Consider the following 22,519-nt stretch of genomic DNA (forward strand, 5'->3'; position numbering starts at 1 on the left):
CAACAATAAGAAGTAATGAAATATCAGAATAATAACATAGTGTGTGTGTGCATGCGTGTGTGCCTGAGTGATGCCCTTTCAGCCAGCACTGCAGGGATGTTAAAGTTAATATTAGAATTGCATTCAGAATGCTTGAGTACTTTGATGACAAATTGGCAACATTGTTGCTACGTAGCCCCCTTAAAAGTCTCACCACTGTTGCCTCTTCTTGTCACTATCAATTCATACTGTGTTATTTCTGAGACCTTGAACGGCTTTCAGAACCCAGAAAGACAGGAAATTCATTGTTAATGCCTCAGTGAATAGTCCCACACTGTTGCTGTGGGGGCAGTGGCCCTCTCCTTTTCTCTCTCTCTCTCTCTCTCTCTCTCTCTCTCTCTCTCTCTCTCTCTCTCTCTCTCTCTCGCTTCTCTTCACCTCTCTCACTCTCTCTCTCTCTCTCTGTCTCTCTCTCTTCACCTCTCTGTCTCTCTCTCTTCACCTCTCGCTCTCTCTCTCTCTCGCTCTCTCTCTCTCTCTCTCTCTCAGCCTCTCTCTCTCGCTCTCTCTCTCTCTCTCTCTCTCTCGCTCTCTCTCTCTCTCTCTCTCTCTCTCTCTCTCTCTCGCTCTCGCACTCGCTCTCTCTCTCTCTCTCTCTGTCTCTCTCTCACCACCTCTCGCTCTCTCTCTCTCTCTCTCTCTCTCTCTCTCTCTCTCTCTCTATCTTCTCTCATGCAGCCAATGTTTATGTCATTTATATTTCCCCAAATGAAGGGGAGACGGAGAAAATGCCACAGCTTTGAGACTGGCATGTGTAATCAATTACCTCCTGAGTCCCATTCGGGACGTCACGGTCTCTGCACCATGGGCCCCAGCCCATACTACAGTACAATCAACACACTACCTTCTTTATCACAGAAAAGAGGACTGACTGACGGTGTAGTTGGTGGTGGAGAGGAATTAGGGAAAAACCACATGAATTTCAGATGCAATCACATGTGAATTGTTCCAAAAACATGTTTTCATGATATTATACAAAGTTAATGTGATAACGTGACAACATGTAAAGCAACGTGTTAAGTGTTCCAAAAACACACATTCACATGATTTCACATGTGAAATTTCATGTAAAATCATTCGGTTTTCTGTAAGGGTAAGCCTCAGACATGGTGTGGTCTGTTCACATCTCCTCATCTCCATGACACACTCTAGGCCTTTGAATAATCATGACAATTATTCTGACAGGGACAAGAATGAAAAGACCCCTGAATACCACAGAGTAGAGTAGTGTAGTGTACTGGGATTTGTGGCCGTTTTGGGCAAGTTCCCCAACCACTGGTATCAATCAAAATGAACACATTATTAAGTGCCCAACCATGATTCACTCATAGGGTACCACTTCCAACATGATCTTTATGTACCAAGTAGACATACTACTGGTGTTAAAGGGATAGTTCACCCAAATTACAACATGGCAAGGTTAACAAAACCAAAGCATAGAATGCAGTCTGTCTTTGTCCATAAACTAATATGTAATTTTGAAGTTTAGGTGAACTATCCCTTTAAACCTATATGCAGTAAACCATACTTATCCCTTCTCCATTCACTGACATCATGGTTGTTTACCACTCCCTGTGTTTACAGACACCTTGGCGTGAGATACGTTGATTCAATTACACTTATCCATATAAAACGTTCCTTTGCCTTTTACAGTGATTTAGGTAAAAGGTAGGAATAGGGGGAAGGGTGAGGGTGGAGGGGCGGTGATGAGGGTGTGTGTGTGTGACAGCACTGTCGATCTGCTAGAATTACAGTGCCAGTCAAAAGTTTGGACACACCTACTCATTCAAGGGTTTTTCTTTATATTTACTATTTTCTACATTGTAGAATAATAGTGAAGACATCGGAACTATGAAATAACGCATATGGAATCATGTAGTAACCAAAAAAGAGTTAAACAAACGAGGTAGTCAACAGGAATGCTTTTCCAACAGTCTTGAAGGAGTTCCTACATGTGCTGAGCACTTACTGGCTGCTTTTCCTTCACTCTTGTGTCCAACTCATCCCAAACCATCTCAACTGGGTTGAGGTCAGCTGATTGTGGAGGCCAGGTCATCTGATGCAGCACTCCATCACTCTCCTTCTTGGTCAAATAGCCCTTACACAGCCTGGAGGTGTGTGTTGTGTCATTGTCCTGTTGAAAAACAAATGATAATCCCACTAAGAGCAAACCAGATGGGATGGTGTATCGCTGCAGAACGCATGGTAGCCATGCTGGTTGAATTCTAAATAAATCACTGACAGTGTCACCAGCAAAGCACTCCCACACCGTCACACCTCCTCCTCCTTGATGCTTCACGGTGGGAACCACACATGCAGAGATCATCCGCTCACGTACTCTGATTCTCACAAAGGCACGGCAGTTGGAAACAAAAATCTCAAATTTGGACTCATCAGACCAAATGACAGATGGTCGTGTTTCTAGGCCCAAGCAAGTCTCTTCTTATTGGTGTCTTTTAGTAGTGGTTTCTTTGCAGCAATTCGACCATGACAGTTGATGTTTAGATGTGTCTGTTACTTGAACTCTGTGAAGCATTTACTTGGGCTGCATACTGAGGTACAGTTAAATGCCGATGTATGCTCTGCAGCAGAGGTAACTCTGGGTCTTCCTTTCCCATGGCGGTCCTCATGAGAGCCAGTTTCATCATAGTGCTTGATGGTTTTTGCAACTGCACTTAAAGAAACTTTCAAGGTTCTTAAAATGTTCCACATTGACTGACCTTCATGTCTTAAAGTAATGATGGACTGTTGTTTCTCTCTGCTTACTTGAACTGTTCTTGCCATAATATGGACTTGGTCTTTTCCCAAATAGGGTTATCTTCTGTATACAAACCCTGCTTTGTCACAAATCAACTGATTGGCTCAAATGCGAAGGAAAGAAATTCCACAAATTAATATTGAAATGCATTCGAGGTGACTACCTCATGAAGCTGGTTGAGAGAATGCCAAGAGTATGAAACCTGTCATCGAGGCATAGGGTAGCCAATTTTGAAGAATCTCAAATATTTGTCACTTTTTTGGTTACTACATGATACCAAATGTGTTATTTCATAGTGTTTTTGACTGGTCCAACGCAGAATGCCGACTAATTGAATTAAAATGTATATTATTGGATGGGAAACACGGCGCTGGTACCCTAACTGTCACGCTGGCATGAATGATTCGGGAGACAGGCGCAGGAAGGCGTAATACGTATTTTTTTATTATACAAATTACGGCGTGCTGTGTAAGGGCACGGGGACGAGGACCAAACAAACAAGTACATAAAATACAGGGTTGAAACCCAACCGGCCCGGGGGTGGCGGCGTGGGACGGGCCATTTGGGACTGCTGAAGTTGCGTTGTCGGATGGACCCGAGGTGGCGACGTCGGACGGGCTATTTGGGACTGCTGAAGTTGCGTTGTCGGATGGACCCGAGGTGGCGGCGTCGGACGGGCCATTTGGGACTGCTGAAGTTGCGTTGTCGGATGGACCCGAGGTGGCGACGTCGGACGGGCTATTTGGGACTGCTGAAGTTGCGTTGTCGGATGGACCCGAGGTGGCGACGTCGGACGGGCTATTTGGGACTGCTGAAGTTGCGTTGTCGGATGGACCCGAGGTGGCGACGTCGGACGGGCTACTTGGGACTGCTGAAGTTGCGTTGTCGGATGGACCCGAGGTGGCGGCGTCGGACGGGCTATTTGGGACTGCTGAAGTTGCGTTGTCGGATGGACCCGAGGTGGCGACGTCGGACGGGCTATTTGGGACTGCTGAAGTTGCGTTGTCGGATGGACCCGAGGTGGCGACGTCGGACGGGCTACTTGGGACTGCTGAAGTTGCGTTGTCGGATGGACCCGAGGTGGCGGCGTCGGACGGGCTATTTGGGACTGCTGAAGTTGCGTTGTCGGATGGACCCGAGGTGGCGGCGTCGGACGGGCTATTTGGGACTGCTGAAGTTGCGTTGTCGGATGGACCCGGGGTGGCGACGTCGGACGGGCTATTTGGGACTGCTGAAGTTGCGTTGTCGGATGGACCCGGGGTGGCGACGTCGGACGGGCTATTTGGGACTGCTGAAGTTGCGTTGTCGGATGGACCCGAGGTGGCGACGTCGGACGGGCCATTTGGGACTGCTGAAGTTGCGTTGTCGGATGGACCCGAGGTGGCGGCGTCGGACGGGCCATTTGGGACTGCTGAAGTTGCGTTGTCGGATGGATCCGAGGTGGCGACGTCGGTCAACTCAGTTGCAGCTGACGAAATTACAGCGGGGCGCCGGACGGACCAGTCGCAGTGTCATCGGTCGGACCATTCCCCCTGTTTCCTTCAATGGTCGTTTATTCTGTCATGTTGGTAACAATGATTCGGGAGCTAGACGTCAGAAAGCATAATAGTTTTTTTTATTACGCCCCAAATTACGATGTGCCGTGCAAGGGCATGGGGACGAAGACCAAACAAACAAGTACATAGAACATAGGGTTGAAACCAAAACAAAAGAGCGAGGAGTACCTCAAATAAATACACTCGCGCACAATGATTAACACACGGGACGAGGCCCGTGATCATATGCGCAATCCACCAGGCGTACGAAAGCCCAAAACACACAGCACAGGTACTCACATGCACAATTTGACATAGTAACAATAAATCGACAGCACCATGGTGAACAAAGGGCACATATATACAAATACTAATCAGTGGGAATAGGTGCCAGGTGTGCGCAAAGAAAGTTCCAGGGGGATCCGTGACACTAACCCTCCACGCGGCCAGTGATCTTCTCTCACATAAACTGGGGTTGCCTCTTGCTCTGCTAATGTACTAATGTATTAATTTACTGCTAATGTACTGTAGGTGCTAGATCTAGTAGATGACAGTTCCTCCACAGATGACTTCTATCACAAACGCTTGTACATTTTTAAGGCTTGCCATCCATAAATGTTTTATTCTGAAATTGTTTTACACAGGCAGAGCACCACACCTGCTGCACACTGCTATCGTTTTGGGACTTCTGTGTAGTTCTATACATTGGGCCTGTTCCTAACATTTTCCCACCTCCATATTGTACATGTTCTGTATAACCCAAATTAGGATGTGGTCTATACCAGGATTGGGATCAATTCCGTTTAAATTCCAGTCTATTCATAATGTAAACCAAAATTGCAATTCCAATTTCAAATGTTCCTCATTAAAAAGCGTTGAAGAGAATTAGCATTGGAGGGGGGATTTGAGGTTAAACCCGACAGCGCTCTGAGCCGGAGGGGTCTGATGTCTCTGCCTCTGTTTCAGTGTGGGTAATGCAGAAGACTTTAGATTGATAATGGTAATGATATGGCACAGCTCCAGCTTGTGGCGGCCAGTCAGCCTTGATTCATGTGACCGTGTCCTTTAATGACACATCCCGTCAGTCATCAATAAAGGCCGGAGGATGTGGGGGGTGTGAGGAATAGGGGGGCGAGAGAGGTCTGTGTATGACCTCTGTGCTCTGTTCCTCCTCCTCCGTGCTGCACAGTCACGTGGACAAATCACCTGCACACTTCAGAGGCAGGCTACTCGTCTTCCAGACGTGTGTTGTGGGCGAGGACCAGATACACTTTGTACTCTTTATGCATATTAAGGTATACGAGTGTAACATTTTTAATGGGTGGATATACACTGCCTTCAGAAACTATTCACACCCCTTGACTTTTCCCCCCCAAAAAATGTTGTACAGCCTGAATTTAAAAAGGATTATATTAAATTGAGATTTTTCTTCAATTTTCATATTACAAAGTATTTTGTGTAGATCGCAATCTAGGGTCGATTGACACAAATATGTAAGTTTAAACTAGAGATATCTGTTTTTTTACATTGGATTTGTCTCAATCCACCGCATCCTCCGATATCGCACTTCCATATCTACGGTGAAAGGTGCCCCCCCTCCTCAACGGCTTAGACTTTTATTAAGGACCAAATCCATTTCAATCACACTTTGTAACACAACAACATGTGGTAAAAGTCGAGGGGTGTGAATGCTTTCTGAAGGCACTGTAGCTATCCCTCTGGGACTTTATGCATATTGTCTTTATACACTTAGTTTATGCTTTGTATACTCTCCATACGTTTATACATCTGACCAGGGGGATGTACAGTACCTATCAGTGTGTGACTAATAGAGTATAGTTGAGGGTTCTCTTTGTAGTGTTCTCACCAGGGGAACAGAACTAGCTGTGTCACCCTGCTACTGCTGCTACCATCCGACTCTGACGCAGAACACTCAGCCTTTTTCCTTTCAACATTACCCTATGAACATTATTTTGAGTTGTATGTCCTAATGTCATTGAGTTATGAATAGTAAGCAGCATTAATGTACATTTACTTGACTTTGGATTTTGAAATTTGTCAATGTTTATGTAGGTCTGCTGACTTACAGTCAGTTACAGTTACTTATGTAGCTACAATGTCTGAACACTGTTCAAAACAAAAAAAAGCATTCTCTTTTTGGATTGACCGACACATTTAAAGACACTAGTGTTGTAACTTGCTGACTTTGAGCATGCAGTAAAAAGCCTAATGATTATCTCCTCTTTTTTCCTCAGGTTATCTGGGATGAATGTCCCTTCTCCTATTGTCAGCAACAAGAACTGGCTGAGGCTACATTTTGTAACCGACAGTAACCATCGATATCGGGGCTTTAGCGCCCATTATCAAGGTAAGCCTCTGTTTCAATCACCGCAAAGACGCTTAGGAAGGAGTTTCCTGACCACCTAAAAACAGAACAAACTTGTAAGAGGAGAGGAGGTCCAATTAAATAAGAGTGTAATCCCTGTAAACCCCTGAGAGACTCAAGAAATAGCGCTCTGAAAGTGAGAAGAATCCTACACCTCTTCACTCTGTCGTCCTCAATGAGTTTTCTTCTTTTTGTCATAGTGTTGTGATCTTAGATTTGCTGTTTGCTTTTCTTTTAATGTTCATTTTTTTTGTTTCAGTCTAAGTCTTTCTATCATCCTGCCTTCTAACTGTTTATAATTACAACTAGAAGAGACAGATATTTATTTTCTAATGTCAACCGTAAATTCTCCAAGAAGTTTTTCGGGCAATCAGCGCTTTCGTTTTTCACTTTTAATTAGAAATGCTTCTCTGTAGCAATGCCAATCATGCACAGCACAGCAGTCAATTAAAAACATGATTTTGTTGTATTTCAAACTAATCAATAGATCAACAACAAATCACTTTTTCTCCTCTTTTTTAAATAGCTGTCTCTTTTATTTTATCATATTCCAAAGCTTCTAATTAAAACAAACCAAAGCTACTGTTTAACAGATCATCCAGAATCATATACCCACTTCTGCATTGCTGTGTGTTATGTTTGTGGAGTTATTCTGACATGCATTTACCATAAACCAAATCTTTCAAAATGTCCTCCACACTAATTAAATGTTATAATATTGGGGGACATGGTTGAAATATGAAATATGTTTGCCTGCTCTTACAGTTTGGGATATTACTTTGGATAAAAAATGATCACCACTTCCGAACCACCTTATAGGGTACGATGATGTGCTGCATTTCCCAGAGAGGTGTTAGATACAGCCACAGGTTATATCTCCAGCAGGGTTAGGCTCAATTCAAATTGAAATCAGTCAATTCAGGAAGTGATTTGAATTTAAAATCCAGAAATGTAAAAACTTTTGACATCAATAGCTTCTACTTTTCTGTTTATTGAGAAATCATTGGAAATATATGCCCTTTTTTCAATAATTTAATTGGAATTTCAGTTTACTTCCTGAATTGACTGCCTTCCATTTGAATTGAGCCATACCCTGCTCTCCAGGGACATTGGGGGTGAAAGGTTAATGAATGTACTCTTCTCCTCTGATCTGAGGTCAGTGTTAGTGAGAACAGTGACAGATTACCTCCTTGTCTCACCACAACTAATGCTTACTAGTCACTCCTTTTTAGCTCATCAGCTGCTTTAAAGCTACATTCTGCGATTCTAAAATTGAATTAAACATTACATTTTGGGTTATGATAGAGTATGAGCGTGCTTAAGTCATGAAACACTTCTACTGTAAGTAATATCCTTTAATAGACAGTAGAGAAGCATGGTTTAAGACCAATAGAAAGAGATGGACATCTGCAGTCAGAGAAGAGCTCAGAGCATCTGAATAGGTTTATTTCTGTCCTTGACACCTCTCCAGAGGACAATGTTATAGGTCAAGCGCTTTTCACATCCTCTGAAAGGGCAGTGTCTGTATGTACAGAGCCCAAAGAAAGAAGAGGGGATGAATAAATGATTTGCTCATAATTTACTAATCTTTGTAAATAGTTAGGGAACCATTTTGCTAATATCCTACTAATGAGCTTTTAATTGGACATTGCTATATAAAGTGTCACACCCCAAGGACTTTTATTAAACACAACTTGTATTTATTATCGATATTCTCAAAGAAAAAGGACTGTAGAACGTAATTTATTTTGTGGCTTCGTGCCAAGAACAGCAGTGGATTTAAATGGTCTTTAAAATGGACAAACTTCCCATCAAACAGACTCCCTTCAACTAAAATACACAATATTTGAGAAGTTCAGCACATTTATGGCACTTGATGGAGGTGAAAAGCCAGGCAAGATTGGTTTGTGCCCTTCACAAGAAGATAGAGATTTTATCTTAATGTCTGCTGTTGATGCTGCCGAGGGATGAATTGCCCCTTGAGAACGGCCCTGTGTGCGACTTCTTATTGAGGCTTTACAGGTATACACCACCTGGTGAGCCACAAGCAGCCCAGCTTCAAAGCAGCAGCTGCAAAGTGCCTTAGGACACCAAAACCACCCCAAAATCCAATTTACCCACCTGCTCTGTTTGACAGAAATGCCATCAGAAAAAGCACGTTCCCATCTCTGATTGAACCACAGTTATTGACATTAGCCAGCTGTTGCTCTCACTCTCAATTCAACTCATCTCTCATAGGAAGTCAGTCAGTGGCTGTCGAATTGAAGCTGTTATTGGCTATGCTGCTGCGGCTCTTCTCAAGACAGCCACAGATAAGTAATGAAATTGAAGCTGCAACGTCTCAACGTAATCAAAGTTTGACAGGGAATTTGAACCCAGGCAATGTACTTAACTATTGTATTTGTATGCGGGCAGCCTAGCTGCTGTTCAGCACTATTATTGAAAAGGAATTAACATACAGAATTAACTACCTGATGTGGATGCAGATATCAACTGTAGTTGCTAAGTATGTTATACACATAGGGAGCCCCTTATAATGCAATTTTACCCATGATCTGGCACAGCAGGGTTAGAAGCCAATGGTCCTTTTCAGACAACTTGAGGATTTTGAGGAACTAACGGTCAACAATTAGTCCCAAAAATTATCCTCCAGGGTTCTTTCTATCTTATCTTCCCTAGAATTAAAATCATCCAAATGCCCCTCTCATATCATACTGAATCGCACAGCCCTCTGTCACAGGTCAGACAATTTCTCCACTCCTCTAAGCAGTCAAGTCAGAAATAGGACTTCATGCTAATTCATGACCAGAAGACTGGTGTCGCAGACTATCTCTTCCCCTGGAGCTACTGCCATCTTTGATAAGACCACCTGTGCTCCTCTATCATTAGACTGCAGGCCTGTGCAGAGTATTGTAAATTAGGATTTACCATTGCACATGGGGAAATAATTAATTTGGCAAGTATTCAACTTTTTCCTGTCAGATGTGATCCTTCAACCATGGGCCTATATCATAATGGCATTACTATTAGCATGTTTGCTTCTACAGCATCAGGTTCCTTAATAGGTACCCAGTATTCCAGATATACATTTTGTTTTCTTTGAACCTTGTACATTGTCTTTTTTTAATTCTGCCAAGTGAGATTTTAAATCATCTTCTTTTAACAATCAGATCTGCATTTGACCTTAAAGTCAGTTGCAAACATACTGTAGATGTTGTCTTGAGAGAAGAGACAGTCACATGAACAAGCAAATCATTGAATCAATTTTTGAAAAAAGTTGTTTCCAAACACTTTGTAGGGGAAATTATATGCAGGGTCCCAAGTATATATACTGTTAAAAGCTAAATTCATATTGAACTGCACTGCCACAAAGAAGCAAAAAGTGTATCAGCATCCCTTAACCATTACAGTGTAAAATGTTCAGTAATTTGGAGTGGAAAGCCCTTTCCAAAAACTCCACATAATATTTCAGGCTGTACTTTATGCATAAACCGCTCGGGACAGACATGTATATGTAACTCTAGCTATATAATTTATTGTAGTTATCTTTCCTTTCTGTGACGACTAAGCAGTGAGCAAGACCGGCGTGTCAGGTGCCGCGATTTAATGATAAAAACAAATTACACCATAAAATCAGTCATTTAGTATGCAATCACTTTAGCTCTACATTGGTATGGTTCCCAATTAAGCAGCCAAAGGCAGTTTAATTAAGCAATAAGGCCAGAGGGGGTGTGGTGTATTGCCAATATACCAGGGCTAAGGGCAGTTGTTAAACATGATGCAACACTGAGTTTTTGGGCCACTTAATACCTGGACACTGAAGCTGTGATTGATAGTATACGGTGGAATTTGAAACAGCCTTGAGACACTTTTATAAAGACTTGCCAAGACTTTAAAGACACATCCTATAATTTCAAGTTCTGAAAGGTCCAATGCAGCTGTATCCCGATGTCCAATCATTTCTGGGTAACAATTAGGTACCTTACAGTGATTGTTTTAGCAAAGAGCAATTTCTCAAGCAAGAATTTTGTTAGGACTGTCTGTTAGTGGGGAAAACCAAAAACTATTTGTTATTGGCAGAAAGGTTTGGAACTCTCATTGGTCTATTAAAAAATGTACCTTCTTATGATGTCACCAGGCAGGCCAAAACTCCATCCCACCAAAACAGGCAGGCATTTCAGGTAGTCTTTCCAAACAGCTCTTACACTAAAAGGGCATTATCATAATTTTCACAATTTTACAGTATTATTCCAACCTCAGAGTGTGGAAATACCGTACCAGTCAAAAGTTTGGAGACACCGACTCAATCAAGGGTTTTTCTTTATTTTTACTATTTTCTACGTTGTAGAATAATAGTGAAGACATCAACAGTATAAAATAACACATATGGAATCATGTAGGAACCAAAAAAGTGTGTCACGCCTACTCCCGCTCTTCCCCTCTGGCGTTTGAGGGCGCCAGGCTGCCCTGCATTACGCACTCCTGCCACCATAATTTACGCACACCTGCCTTCCCTCGTCATGCTCTTCAGCGATATTGGACTCACTTGGACTCACTCAATCACCTGTTTATTACCTCCCCTATATTTGTCAGTTCCCTGCTCTGTTCCCCACTGCTGCATTGTTTGTCATATGTCCATGTTACCCGTTGACGCTGTTCCTGTCTTGTTCTATATCTGTTCCCTAATAAATGTCTGACTCCCCATACCTGCTTCTCCTGTCCGGTGTCGGTCATTACAGAATGCTGCAGCCATCACACAAAGCATTGGGGAGTACTGGCGATCCTGTTGGTGGTGAAGTCGGTCCTGGGTTGCCGCCGATGGAACCGGGTGTGCCTAGCCAGCTTGTCGGGCTTCCACGCCCTAGCTGCCTCGAGAGATTTCCTTGCCCCGGTTGGCTCGGAAGGTGCCCATCCCACCTCAGGCCTCAGCCGGATCGTCAGGTCTTGTTTGCCCAGCCGGCCCATGAGCTTTCTTGTTTTGTTGGTGACGTTGGGCTTGGATTCCACCACCGATGCAACTGGGGGTGCCTAAGCCAGCTCGTCGAGTTTTCACGTCCTAACTGGCTCGAGAGGTTTCCTTGCCTTAGTTGGCTCGGCATGTTCCCAACCCACGTCACACTCCACCGGATCATCGGGCTTTCATGCCATAGCGGGATCGACAGGCGTTCATGCCTCAGCCGGATCGTCAGGTTCCTATGCCTCAGCCGGCTCGCCAGGCTCCCGCGCCCCTGCCGGTTCGTGGGGAGTTTACCCCCAACCGGCTTGTCCAGTGCCCATGTCTCAGCCAGCTCTCCCAGGTGAGACGCCGTGTGGCGCCTCTAGAGGGGGGGTTACTGTCACGTCTCCTCCTGCTCTTCCCCCCTGGCGCTTGAGGACGCCAAGCTGCCCTGCTTTACGCACTCCTGCCACCATCAATACGCACACCTGCCTTCCCTCGTCATGCTCTTCAGCGATATTGGACTCACTTGGACTCACTCAATCACCTGTTTATTACCTCCCCTATATTTGTCAGTTCACCACTCTGTTCCCCACTGCTGCATTGTTTGTCATATGTCCATGTTACCCGGTGTTGACGCTGTTCCTGTCTTGTTCTATATCTGTTCCCTAATAAATGTCTGACTCCCCATACCTGCTTCTCCTGTCCAGCGTTGGTCGTTACAAAGTGTTAAACCAATCAAAATACATTTTATATTTGAGATTCTTCAAAGTAGCCATCCTTTGCCTTGATGACAGCTTTTGTACACTCGTGGCATTTTCTCAACCAGCTTCCCCTGGAATGTTTTTCCAACAGGCTTGAAGGACTTCCCACATATGCTGAGCACTTGTTGGCTGATATTCCTACAATCTTCTGTCCAACTCATCCCAAACCATCTCAATTGGGTTGAGGTCAGTTGATTGTGGAGGCCAGGTCATCTGATGCAGCACTCCATCACTCTCCTTCTTGGTTAAATAGCCCTTACACAGCCTGGAGGTGTGTTGGGTCATTGTCCTGTTGAAAAAAAATTATAGTCCCACTAAGCGCAAACCAGATGGGATGGCATATTGCTGCAGAATGCTGTGGTAGACATGCTGGTTAAGTGTGCCTTGAATTCAAAGTAAATCACAGACAGTGTCACCAGCAAAGCACCCCACACCATCACACTACCTCCTCCATGCTTCATGGTGGGAACCACACATGTGGAGCTCATCCGTTCACCTATGCGTCTCACAAAGACATGGCGGCTGGAACCAAAAATCTCAAATTCTACCATTTAGGCCTGATTTACGTGTTCTCCTCTGAACAGTTGATGTTGAGATGTGTCAGTTACTTGAACTCTGTGAAGTATTTATTTGGGCTCTAATCTGAGGTGCGTTTAACTCTAAATAACTTATCCTTTGGAGCAGAGATAACTTTGTGGCAGTCCTCATGAGAGACAGTCTCATCGTAGCGCTTGATAGTTTTTGCGACTGCACCTGAAGAAACTTTCAAAGTTCTTGAAATGTTCCGTGTTGATTGACCTTCATGTCTCAAAGTAATGATGGACTGTTGTTTCTCTTTGCTTATTTGAGCTGTTCTTGCCATAAAATGGACTTTTACCAAATAGGGCTATCTTCTGTATACCATATGTGTTATTTCATAGTTTTGATGTCTTCACTATTATTCTACAATGTAGAAAATAGCAAAAATAAAGTAAAACCCTGGAATAAGTAGGTGTCCAAACTTGTGACTTATACTGTATATATAAAACTCAGAAAATATAATTATTTTGACTGTACTGGGCATCATGTTTACAATGATTCCAATTACTTTGGAAAACATTCCAAACATCAACGTTTTTATAAACGAGGGCAGTTGCCAGCACCTCTTTCAAAATGGTCATTCTCACAGAAGCTGATGTCACACTGTGTGCTCACCATTTATAATGCTGCTCTTTGCATTAACTTTAATCATAAATACACCCAGGAGAGAAATGTATTTCAATGGTGCCATTAGGTTTAGTATGGCTCTCATCTGAACTCATAGCACTCAGAAAATGTCTTTGAGAACAAGGTCATCCTAAGGTGTGTGAGGTTGGCCCATGCGGTAAGATTTTAACAGTGAGGAGGCAAGACAATGAGAGCAGATTTTTATGCCCATGGTGAAGCTTTTATTTGGAAGTGAGGAATAATCCTGGCGACTGAACAAATATTTACAACCAAAATAACAAACAGGCTGATGAACAAAAAGATAGGCCTAATAAACTTATCTGGATTAACTCATAGTTTAGAGTACTCTAGAGATAACCCCTGGCTTCAACTATGCCTGAAAATCCAGCAGCATGCCAACCCATTACCCGTCTCTGTCTCACAAAAAATAAAAAGACATGAGTTTAAATAGCACTTCCCATGATGCATCTGACCAATGAGAGACATATCATGACATCAATTAACTTTCAAAAGCAGACATTACAATATACACATGTTCTGTTAACGAAAATATATGTATTGTCATACACACACAATTCAATAAAGGTGCTTACCCAACATAGATACAATTAATAGATGGGTTTCTCAAATCATTAACCGTTTGCAGGGTTTGGTTAACCATATAAGATATACTGTATCTTTAGATCAAGTGACTGAGGACACAGGACAATCGTCACATCTTGGAATGGACATTGGCTGATGTACTGAACTGCAATAGAGCTGTTGTCTCAAATCGCATTTAAAAAAAATGTACTTAACCTTTATTTAACTAGGCAATTCAGTTAAGAAAAAAATCTTATTTACAATGATTGCCTACACTGGCCAAACCCAGACAACGCTGGTGTAACACTCTGGGCATAATGGGTGCGAAATCAGGCGCAGGAAGCAGAGAGTTCAGGGTAGTGCTATTTATTGCACCCACGGCGAAAATAAGCAACCCCACGAAACACAGGGCGCACACTAAACAAATGCCCCAAACACGGGGACTCAAACAGTCCGGTGAAAAACCCATGAACGAAACACGTCAACATCGAACGTGCTCAGAGCAACACAAAACAATCCCGCACAAAGAGCAGGCGGGCCTACTGGTTAACATAGCCCGACTAATCAGCCTACACACAAAACAGGTCAAACCAATAAACAGAAAGGGGAAAAGGGATCAGTGGCAGCTAGTAGGCCGGTGACGACGACCGCCAAGCGCCACCCGAACAGGAAGGGGAGGCACCTTCGGTAGGAGTCATGACAGCTGGGCCAATTGTGCACCGCGCTATGGGACTCCCAATCACTGCCGGTTGTGATACTGCATGAGGTGTCTTACATCTCAAATTATTTTGTTGTTTTATTTACTATATTATATTTCTAGCTTGGCTTTACCTTTGTGCAATTAAACAATATTTATTTAATTTTTTCACATCTTAATGTATTATTACCAAAATGTATGTGTTCTATTAATCCACTTGAACTTGTAAGATACGTTTACAATTTAACACATATGCGGTTATTGTACCAATTGTACAACTACTGAAACGATTTAGTGTCGATGCAATCTCTGTCCTACTCGTGTTGGACACAGGGGACCATCAGCTAGGGTGGTCTGCACCGTGTGTATCCAATCTGTCATCAGTGATGGTTCACACAAGGGTTATGGGTGCCAGGCAGCGAGGCCGCTCCCACTCCGATCCACTCACTGACTGAGTGAAGCAGCAAAGGTTAATTAAGCAGGGAGGTGAAATATGATCATCACATTGTCTTTTCCTTCATCCCCCTGATAACAAACGACCCTGCAAATACCTCTTAGCCTGATTCTAGCCCAGTGAATAATCTGACATGCCAGACAGAGGACAATTACAGTAATCTATCCTCAACGTGATGGACGAGGGGATAAGATGCCCCAGGACTGGCGCTGAGGAGATAAGAATACAATTTAGTGTTGAACGTTGTCGTCTCAAAGATCACCCTCACATTTGTTTTTCAGTTGTTGATAACACTACAGGTGTGACATTGTGACAAAAAAGGTATGACAGAAGTGACATGGAATCTTACACTGTGATGCATATGTGTTACATTTGGCCTTTCATGGCCGAGATCCTTCAGTTTGAACGATCCTGACAATGTCTGCAAAAATAAGAAGCAAGTGTAGAAATTAGAAACGGAAATGGTTTCAAGCCTTGCTGCCCACTAACGTCCAGATGGGTCTCAATGATAGTATTTAATCCAATAATTCACCCTAGAATTAAACTCCTTAGACTCTTTGCATGATTCAGTATACAATCAGGTCTTAATTTCACCCAAATGTTGCATATCTGCTTCCCTGCCCTCCCGGACAATACATTTAGGAAAAGTGGCACTCTAATAGTGCCCCAAAATATCTAATGGCTATCGCTTTCAAGATACACTGCATGGCCAAAAGAATGTGGACACCTGCTCATCAAACCACTCATTCCAAAATCATGATCATTACTATAGAGTTGGTCCCCCTTTGCTGCTTTAACAGCCTCCTCTCTTCGGGGGAAGGCTTTCCTCTAGATGTTGGAACATTACTGAGGGGACTTGCTTACATTCAGCCACAAGATCATTAGTGAGGTCAGGCACTGAAGATGGGCGATTAGGCCTGGCTCATAGCCGGCGTTTAATTCATCCCAAAGGTGCCCGATGGGGTTGAGTTTTTTGCACGGGAGCATTGGCATCCCCAAACTGTTGCCACAAAGTTGGAAGCACAGAATCATGGCGAAATAATGTTGTTCTATGTTGTAGCGTTAAGATTTCCCTTCACTGGAACTAAGGGGCCTAGCCCGAACCATCAAAAACAGCCCCAGACCATTAATCCTCCTCCACCAAACTTTACAGTTTGCAATATGCATTCGGGCAGGTAGCGTTCTCCTAGCATCCGCCAAATCCAGATTTGTCCGACAGACTGCCAGATGGTGAAGTGTGATTCATCACTCCAGAGAATACGTTTCCATTGCTCCAGAGTCCAATGGCGACAAGCTTTACACCACTCCAGCCGACACTCGGCATTGCTCGGCCATGGAAACCTATTTCATGAAGCTCCCGACCAACAGTTTTTGGGCTGACATTGCTTCTGGAGGCAGTTTGGAACTCGGAAGTTAGTGTTGCAACCGAGTAGAGAAATTTTTTATGAGCTACGCGCTTCAGCACTCAGCAGTCCCGTTCTGTGCGCCTGTGTGCCCTACCACTTTGCGGCTGAGCTGTTGTTCCTCCTAGACGTTTCCACTTCCCAATAACATCATTTATAGTTGACCGAGGCAGGTCTAGCAGGGCAGAGATTTGACGAACAGACTTGTTGGAAAGGTGGCTTCCAATGACGGTGCCACATTTAATGTCACTGAGCTCTTCAGTACGGGCCATTCTACTGCCAATGTTTGTCTATGAAGATTGCAAGGCTGTGTGCTCGATTTTATACACCTGTCAGCAACGGGTGTGGCTGAAATAGCCAAATCCACTCATTTGAAGGGGTGTCCACATACTCTTGGCCATGTAGTGTGAGTGCCCATCTCAGATGCTTAGCAAGATTTACTGTGACATAAATGAAAGACAAAACTTAGCTATTAATTTCAGCCCCATGCACTTTGCCGATTAAATCCCCTGACCAGCACTTGAGCCAAACATCGTATGTCATATAGAATGAAAAACTAAAGATCCAATGCAGCCATTTTTATCTCAATATCAAATAATTGATGTGTTTTCAATTAAAATTGTCCAAAAGAAACAAAAATAGCTTCTTAGCAAAGAGCAATTTCTCCAAAAATAATTTTGCTAGGACTGTCTGGGAGTGGTTTGAGTGGGGAGGGGAAAATTAGCTGTTTTTGGCAGAGAGGTTTGGAACTCTCTTTCTTATTGGCTAATTCTTATTTATTAATTCACTGCATGGTGGCGTCACCAAGGAAGGCCAAAACTTCTTCCCACAAAAACAGGCTGAAATTACAGTTGTTTTTTTTCAAACAGCTCTTACACTAAAAGGGCATTATCATCATTTACACAATTTCAAAGTATTATTCCAACCTCATAGTGTGGAAATCTCTATGAAACACAAGGAAATCACGTTTTTGACTGCACTGGCTCATTAATTGGGATATCAGGTCACATTTTTATTGTGTTATCAAAGATGTCAACAGTTTGTCAGGGGGTTTTGTAGTGTCTCTGGGGATTTCATTTTGACATTTGAGTTACAATGTGCATGGGGAAATTGCTATATTACTGAAGTTAGCAGAACTGAAACTGCATAAATAAACATAATTTTGCACCAATCTTGGAAGTAATAAATCAGGACAATACATTTTCTATATAAGGTTCTATAGCTCCTTTATCAGCTCCTATATCCCGATAAAGTATATCACTGCCCCCATAAGCTAGAGGCTATGAGAGAATGATCAGAGCTTCTTTAAGTTGTTATCGGGCACCAATTTCAACTTGAACTTGATTTGTCCACTTAACTCCATGCTCCAAGTGCTACCATTTTCTCCTCAATACTAGTTGTAGTTTACTACAAGTCCTATTTCTTTAACCTTTTTACAGTGAAGGGTTTTCTAACCGCTAGCCAATTAGACATGGTGGAATGTGTGTCTAGTGTCCAGAGGATGTATTTTATAGACGACCACACCAATGTAATGACATTGTACGTTTTGACTGGACAGATTGGAAATACCATTTGGTTTGTCTCAAGGCCTTACCTGGCCCTTACACCTTTAAACTACCTCTCCTCACAACCCTAGTTCAATTATGTTCTTTTAACCCACCTCCTCTCACTACTCTAGTTCAGTTATGTTCCTACAACAATAACGTGGCTTTATTGGCCCTTTAACCTGTGGCCTTTAGGCAAGGTAGAATGAGATATTGAATCCTCGGTTGCCAGGCTATAGCAGAATTCTCAGTATATATTTCTGTCTCACTCAGTTATAGTGTAGTACCGGCTGCAAGATTATAGTGCAGTATAGTACAGACTGCTTTTCATTTCTTTTAAATCCCCAATAAAGTCAAAACAGCACAAAACAAGTGGAAAATAGATTCCTCAAACACATGGTTAAATGTATGCTCTATGACAGTGGTTCCCAACCAGGGGTACTAGGACCCCTAGGGGTACTTGGCCTATCCACAGGGAGTACTTGAGAAGACTCATAGGCTTACTGCTAGAATGCACATGAGGGGGTACTTCAGGGGTACTCCTGGCAGAGAAAAATTCAGTTGGTGTTACGGTAAACGAAAAAGGTTGGGAACCACTGCTCTGTGATTTGGTAGGTAACCATTGTCTTGGAGTCAAACTGCATTTTGATTGACTAAATTAGAAAGACATGTTTTGATAAGAGATGGTTGCCTTCCTCTTCGTACATATCCTTTCTCAGTCATTCTACGAATGACGAAATGTCACGACTGAACAGCAGATATCAACCAATAGGCAACCTGTGCGAGTCGGCATAGGGCAAGAAACGCAAATCCATTTTAAATTGACTAATTTGAGCTTCTTTTGGCACAGCATGGGAATCAATGTATAATTTTTGACTTTATTTATTAATGAAAGAATGCTGACCAGAGGGCTATAAAATGGGAATAATAAACCATTCAGGTTTGGCTTAATAAGAGCTCAGACTGAAGGTGCCATTTGTCAGTGCTACATAGTGCATGAGGAATGCCTTGGGTCTTTAAGGCTGCGTTTGAATTGGTCTTTTACCTAATCAGATCAGTTCTGAAAAATATCTGATGTGAAAAGATCTGATGTGATTGGTCAAAAGACCAATTAGTGGAAAAAATTATCAGTTTGGGCTGCCTGTGTAAACACAGCCTTACATAGTTTACATACTGTATCAGCACAAAGAAACTCGTGGGCTGATTTATCGCAAAGCAAATGAACCAGATACCAAGAAAGGGCATTAAGGCATGGCAAATGATGCTGCTCAAGTGGTGCTCATCGGTGACCATCGAAGTGTCACCCGTAAATTAAGAGGCAGATCCCTCACAGATGAACTATAATTAAGTAAGTCGATTACATGTCATTATTAAAAGAGTTTGTCATCTGTGCCATTATTCATGTTGGGCACTGCCTGTACGGAAGAGGTACTGTCCACTCTAACTGAATATAATAACAGCTTGAATGATTTTCTGTTATTCTCAGCTGTACACACTGTTGCTGACATGAGGTACTATTGGGGACTTTGGACTTTCTGAAGAATTTCAAGTGAAAATATATCTAAGCAAGTAGTAACAGGAAGCCACAGGTCTGCAGAAGCTTTGAAGCATACTGTACAGTAGCCGCTCATTGGTCAAAAACTGGTTGAAAAGTATAAATCTGTGTGGAAAACTGATTGGAATATTTTTTTAAACGTAAGGGAATTTCTTTAATTCAGTTTAATTCACGTTGAAATGCAAAACTAGGCGTTGAACACTTTTTCCTTACAAGTTGGTCTGTTCATAATCAGAATTACACAACCTTTGATGTCTGAAACTCTAAGATTATGTTTTTAATGCAATCTTTCCCCGTATAAGGGACAGGTTAACGTGTATTGGGATGAGTCTTGTCCTTGAGGCAGAACTGAGCGATTCCACATGGTGGGCCAGCTGCAAAGTCAAATGGGTATATTGTAAAAATTTGCTTTTTGGTCTTAATTTAATGTTAGTGTTAGGCATTAGGGTTAGCAGTGTGGTTAAGGTTAGGGTTAAGTTTAATTACTTTTATGACTTTGTGGCTGTTCCAGCTAGTGACTACTCAGAGCTGCCTCCAGAACAAGATTCATGAAGAAAAATTCTAGCCTGCGTGTAAGGGTGGGCAAACCTTTTTGATCTCAGCCATCTCTATGTCAATATTCTGAAGGACAACTGGCAGTTGTCAAAAACCGTTGCACCTCTCATTCTGTCATTCAGTGAAACATGTATTGACATATCATAATGAGTTTCACCCCAGACTTCATCTTTGGATCAAGATGTTAAGAATGACTTAGCTCTATATTTAAAAAAAAAGATTCTCATATTTTTTTACAGACAAGCTGAATCAGTGAAGCCAATGTCAATGTGCTAGTGTACCTTTCTGTGTTAAATGTGTGAGGCTGTGAGGGTTGCCCTGAACTACGGAACCATGAGAGAGAGAGAGAGAGAGAGAGAGAGAGAGAGAGAGAGAGAGAGAGAGAGAGAGAAAGAGAGAGAGAGAGAGAGAGAGAGCACCTCCACAGCCTCACACAATGCTACATGCTTGTTATCCCACCTATTTTCCATATCCTACTATAATCCTTCATCATCCCATGTTATATCTGACAGTGAATCCACGGGTATTTTTTAACAAGAGCATTAAATACGTAATGATAGATGTTTGGGTCTTTTGAACACATACTGTTTTGGAAAACAGAAAAGAAAGCATTTATCATGATGTTTTTACACATGTTGAATGTGATCCTGTTGTTATTATTATTATTATTACACTTGTCATTCCTCACAGGGCTTCTGTTCAAATGAGCTGAAATAGTGATGAAAGCCTCCAGCACAACACCTGAAAATCCCTATTTTGCTCAGGGGCAGTGTGTGTGTATGTGTATGTGCGCGCGAGTATGTGTGTATGTACGCGTGTGTATGTGCGCGAGAGTGTGTGTGTATGTATGTGTATGTGCGCGCGAGTGTGTGTGTGTGTGTGTGTGTGTGTGTGTATGTATGTGTATGTACGCGCAAGTGTGTGTGTATGTACGTATGTGTATGTGCACACGAGTATGTGTATGTGCGCGCGAGTGTGTGTGTATGTACGTGTATGTGTATGTACGAGCGAGTGTGTGTGTATGTACGTGTGTGTATGTGTATGTGCGAGCGAGCGAGTGTGTGTGTATGTACGTGTGTGTATGTGTATGTGCGAGCGAGTGTGTGTATGAGTATGTGCGAGCGAGTGTGTGTGTATGTTCGTGTGTGTATGTGAGCAGACGTCTGCACTGTTATGTCCCAATGTGCCATTCTGCGGCATAACAAATCGGCCATTCGGTTGCAAAAAAAAACCTTGACAGCCTCCTCTGCCCTGAAGACTCCTCTGAGGATTGTGGCTAAAGGCTGATCCATATTGGCTGCTCTACTCTACCCTGGTCTGGTCTGCCATCCTACAACCCCCCCCCCCCCCCCCCCAATCATTTCAAGGTTGAAAAATGAACAGAAGCCCTGTAGGCTACTTATATATGAATATCTTTCTCCTCCTCTTCTTTTTATCTTTTCATTTTAGCTTGCCTATTTTATTTCTGTACATTATTCTTTGTTGTTACCTGCTGCTGCTATGATTTGTGCTCTTCTTCATAAGCTTGGAGGATGGGTTTCTTGGTTTTCAATGCTGATCAGTTTATTTGGAACCTGTTTTACCTGATTTCATGTTTTTGTTTTCCCTTTAACTAGTGAAAAGGTCTGTAGACTTTAAATCTAGAGGAGTAAAATTATTCCCAGGAAAAGACAACAGCAACAAGTTTTCTATCTGTGAGTCTACCCTTTGTTACTCTGTTATGGTAAATCTGTGATTTCTGTTTTCCCGTCTGTGCTTGTGCATGTTTGTTTGTCGATGTGTTTCATGTTTTCAATAATTTGGTCATTGCTTTGTTTGGACATCATAACCTGTTGAATGCACGATCAGTCCCCCAGCCCACCCATCATGCCTTGAATCAATAACCATTGGTCTTGTGCAGCATCAATAATGATAAGGCATATGTGCACCTCAGCATTAAGATGGATTTGGGATAAGGCCCTGCGATAGACTAGTGTCCTGTCCATGGGGTGTACTCTCTCCTGCCGGATTAGCTGTTCTGGCTCGGACAAGGCAACCTTCATGCTTCAGGATTGCACATGCCAAGAAGAGAGGCATCTGGCCTCATTTTTGATATGACTCAAGAA

At 42.8% G+C, this 22,519-nt stretch overlaps 1 protein-coding gene across 1 annotated transcript in view; it reads left to right on the forward strand.

Moving 5' to 3' along the window:
- LOC109904406 (CUB and sushi domain-containing protein 3) overlaps positions 1–22,519 on the forward strand; it is a 657,725-nt gene that overhangs the window by 302,012 nt on the left and 333,194 nt on the right. Inside the window, exons 6-7 of the mRNA XM_031788837.1 lie at positions 6,588–6,700; positions 22,031–22,108. Of these exons, the coding sequence (XP_031644697.1) occupies positions 6,588–6,700; positions 22,031–22,108 (191 nt within the window). The remainder of the gene's footprint in view (positions 1–6,587; positions 6,701–22,030; positions 22,109–22,519) is intronic.

Source organism: Oncorhynchus kisutch, linkage group LG14 (genome assembly GCF_002021735.2).
Source record: "Oncorhynchus kisutch isolate 150728-3 linkage group LG14, Okis_V2, whole genome shotgun sequence".
Classification (NCBI taxonomy): Eukaryota; Metazoa; Chordata; class Actinopteri; order Salmoniformes; family Salmonidae; genus Oncorhynchus; species Oncorhynchus kisutch.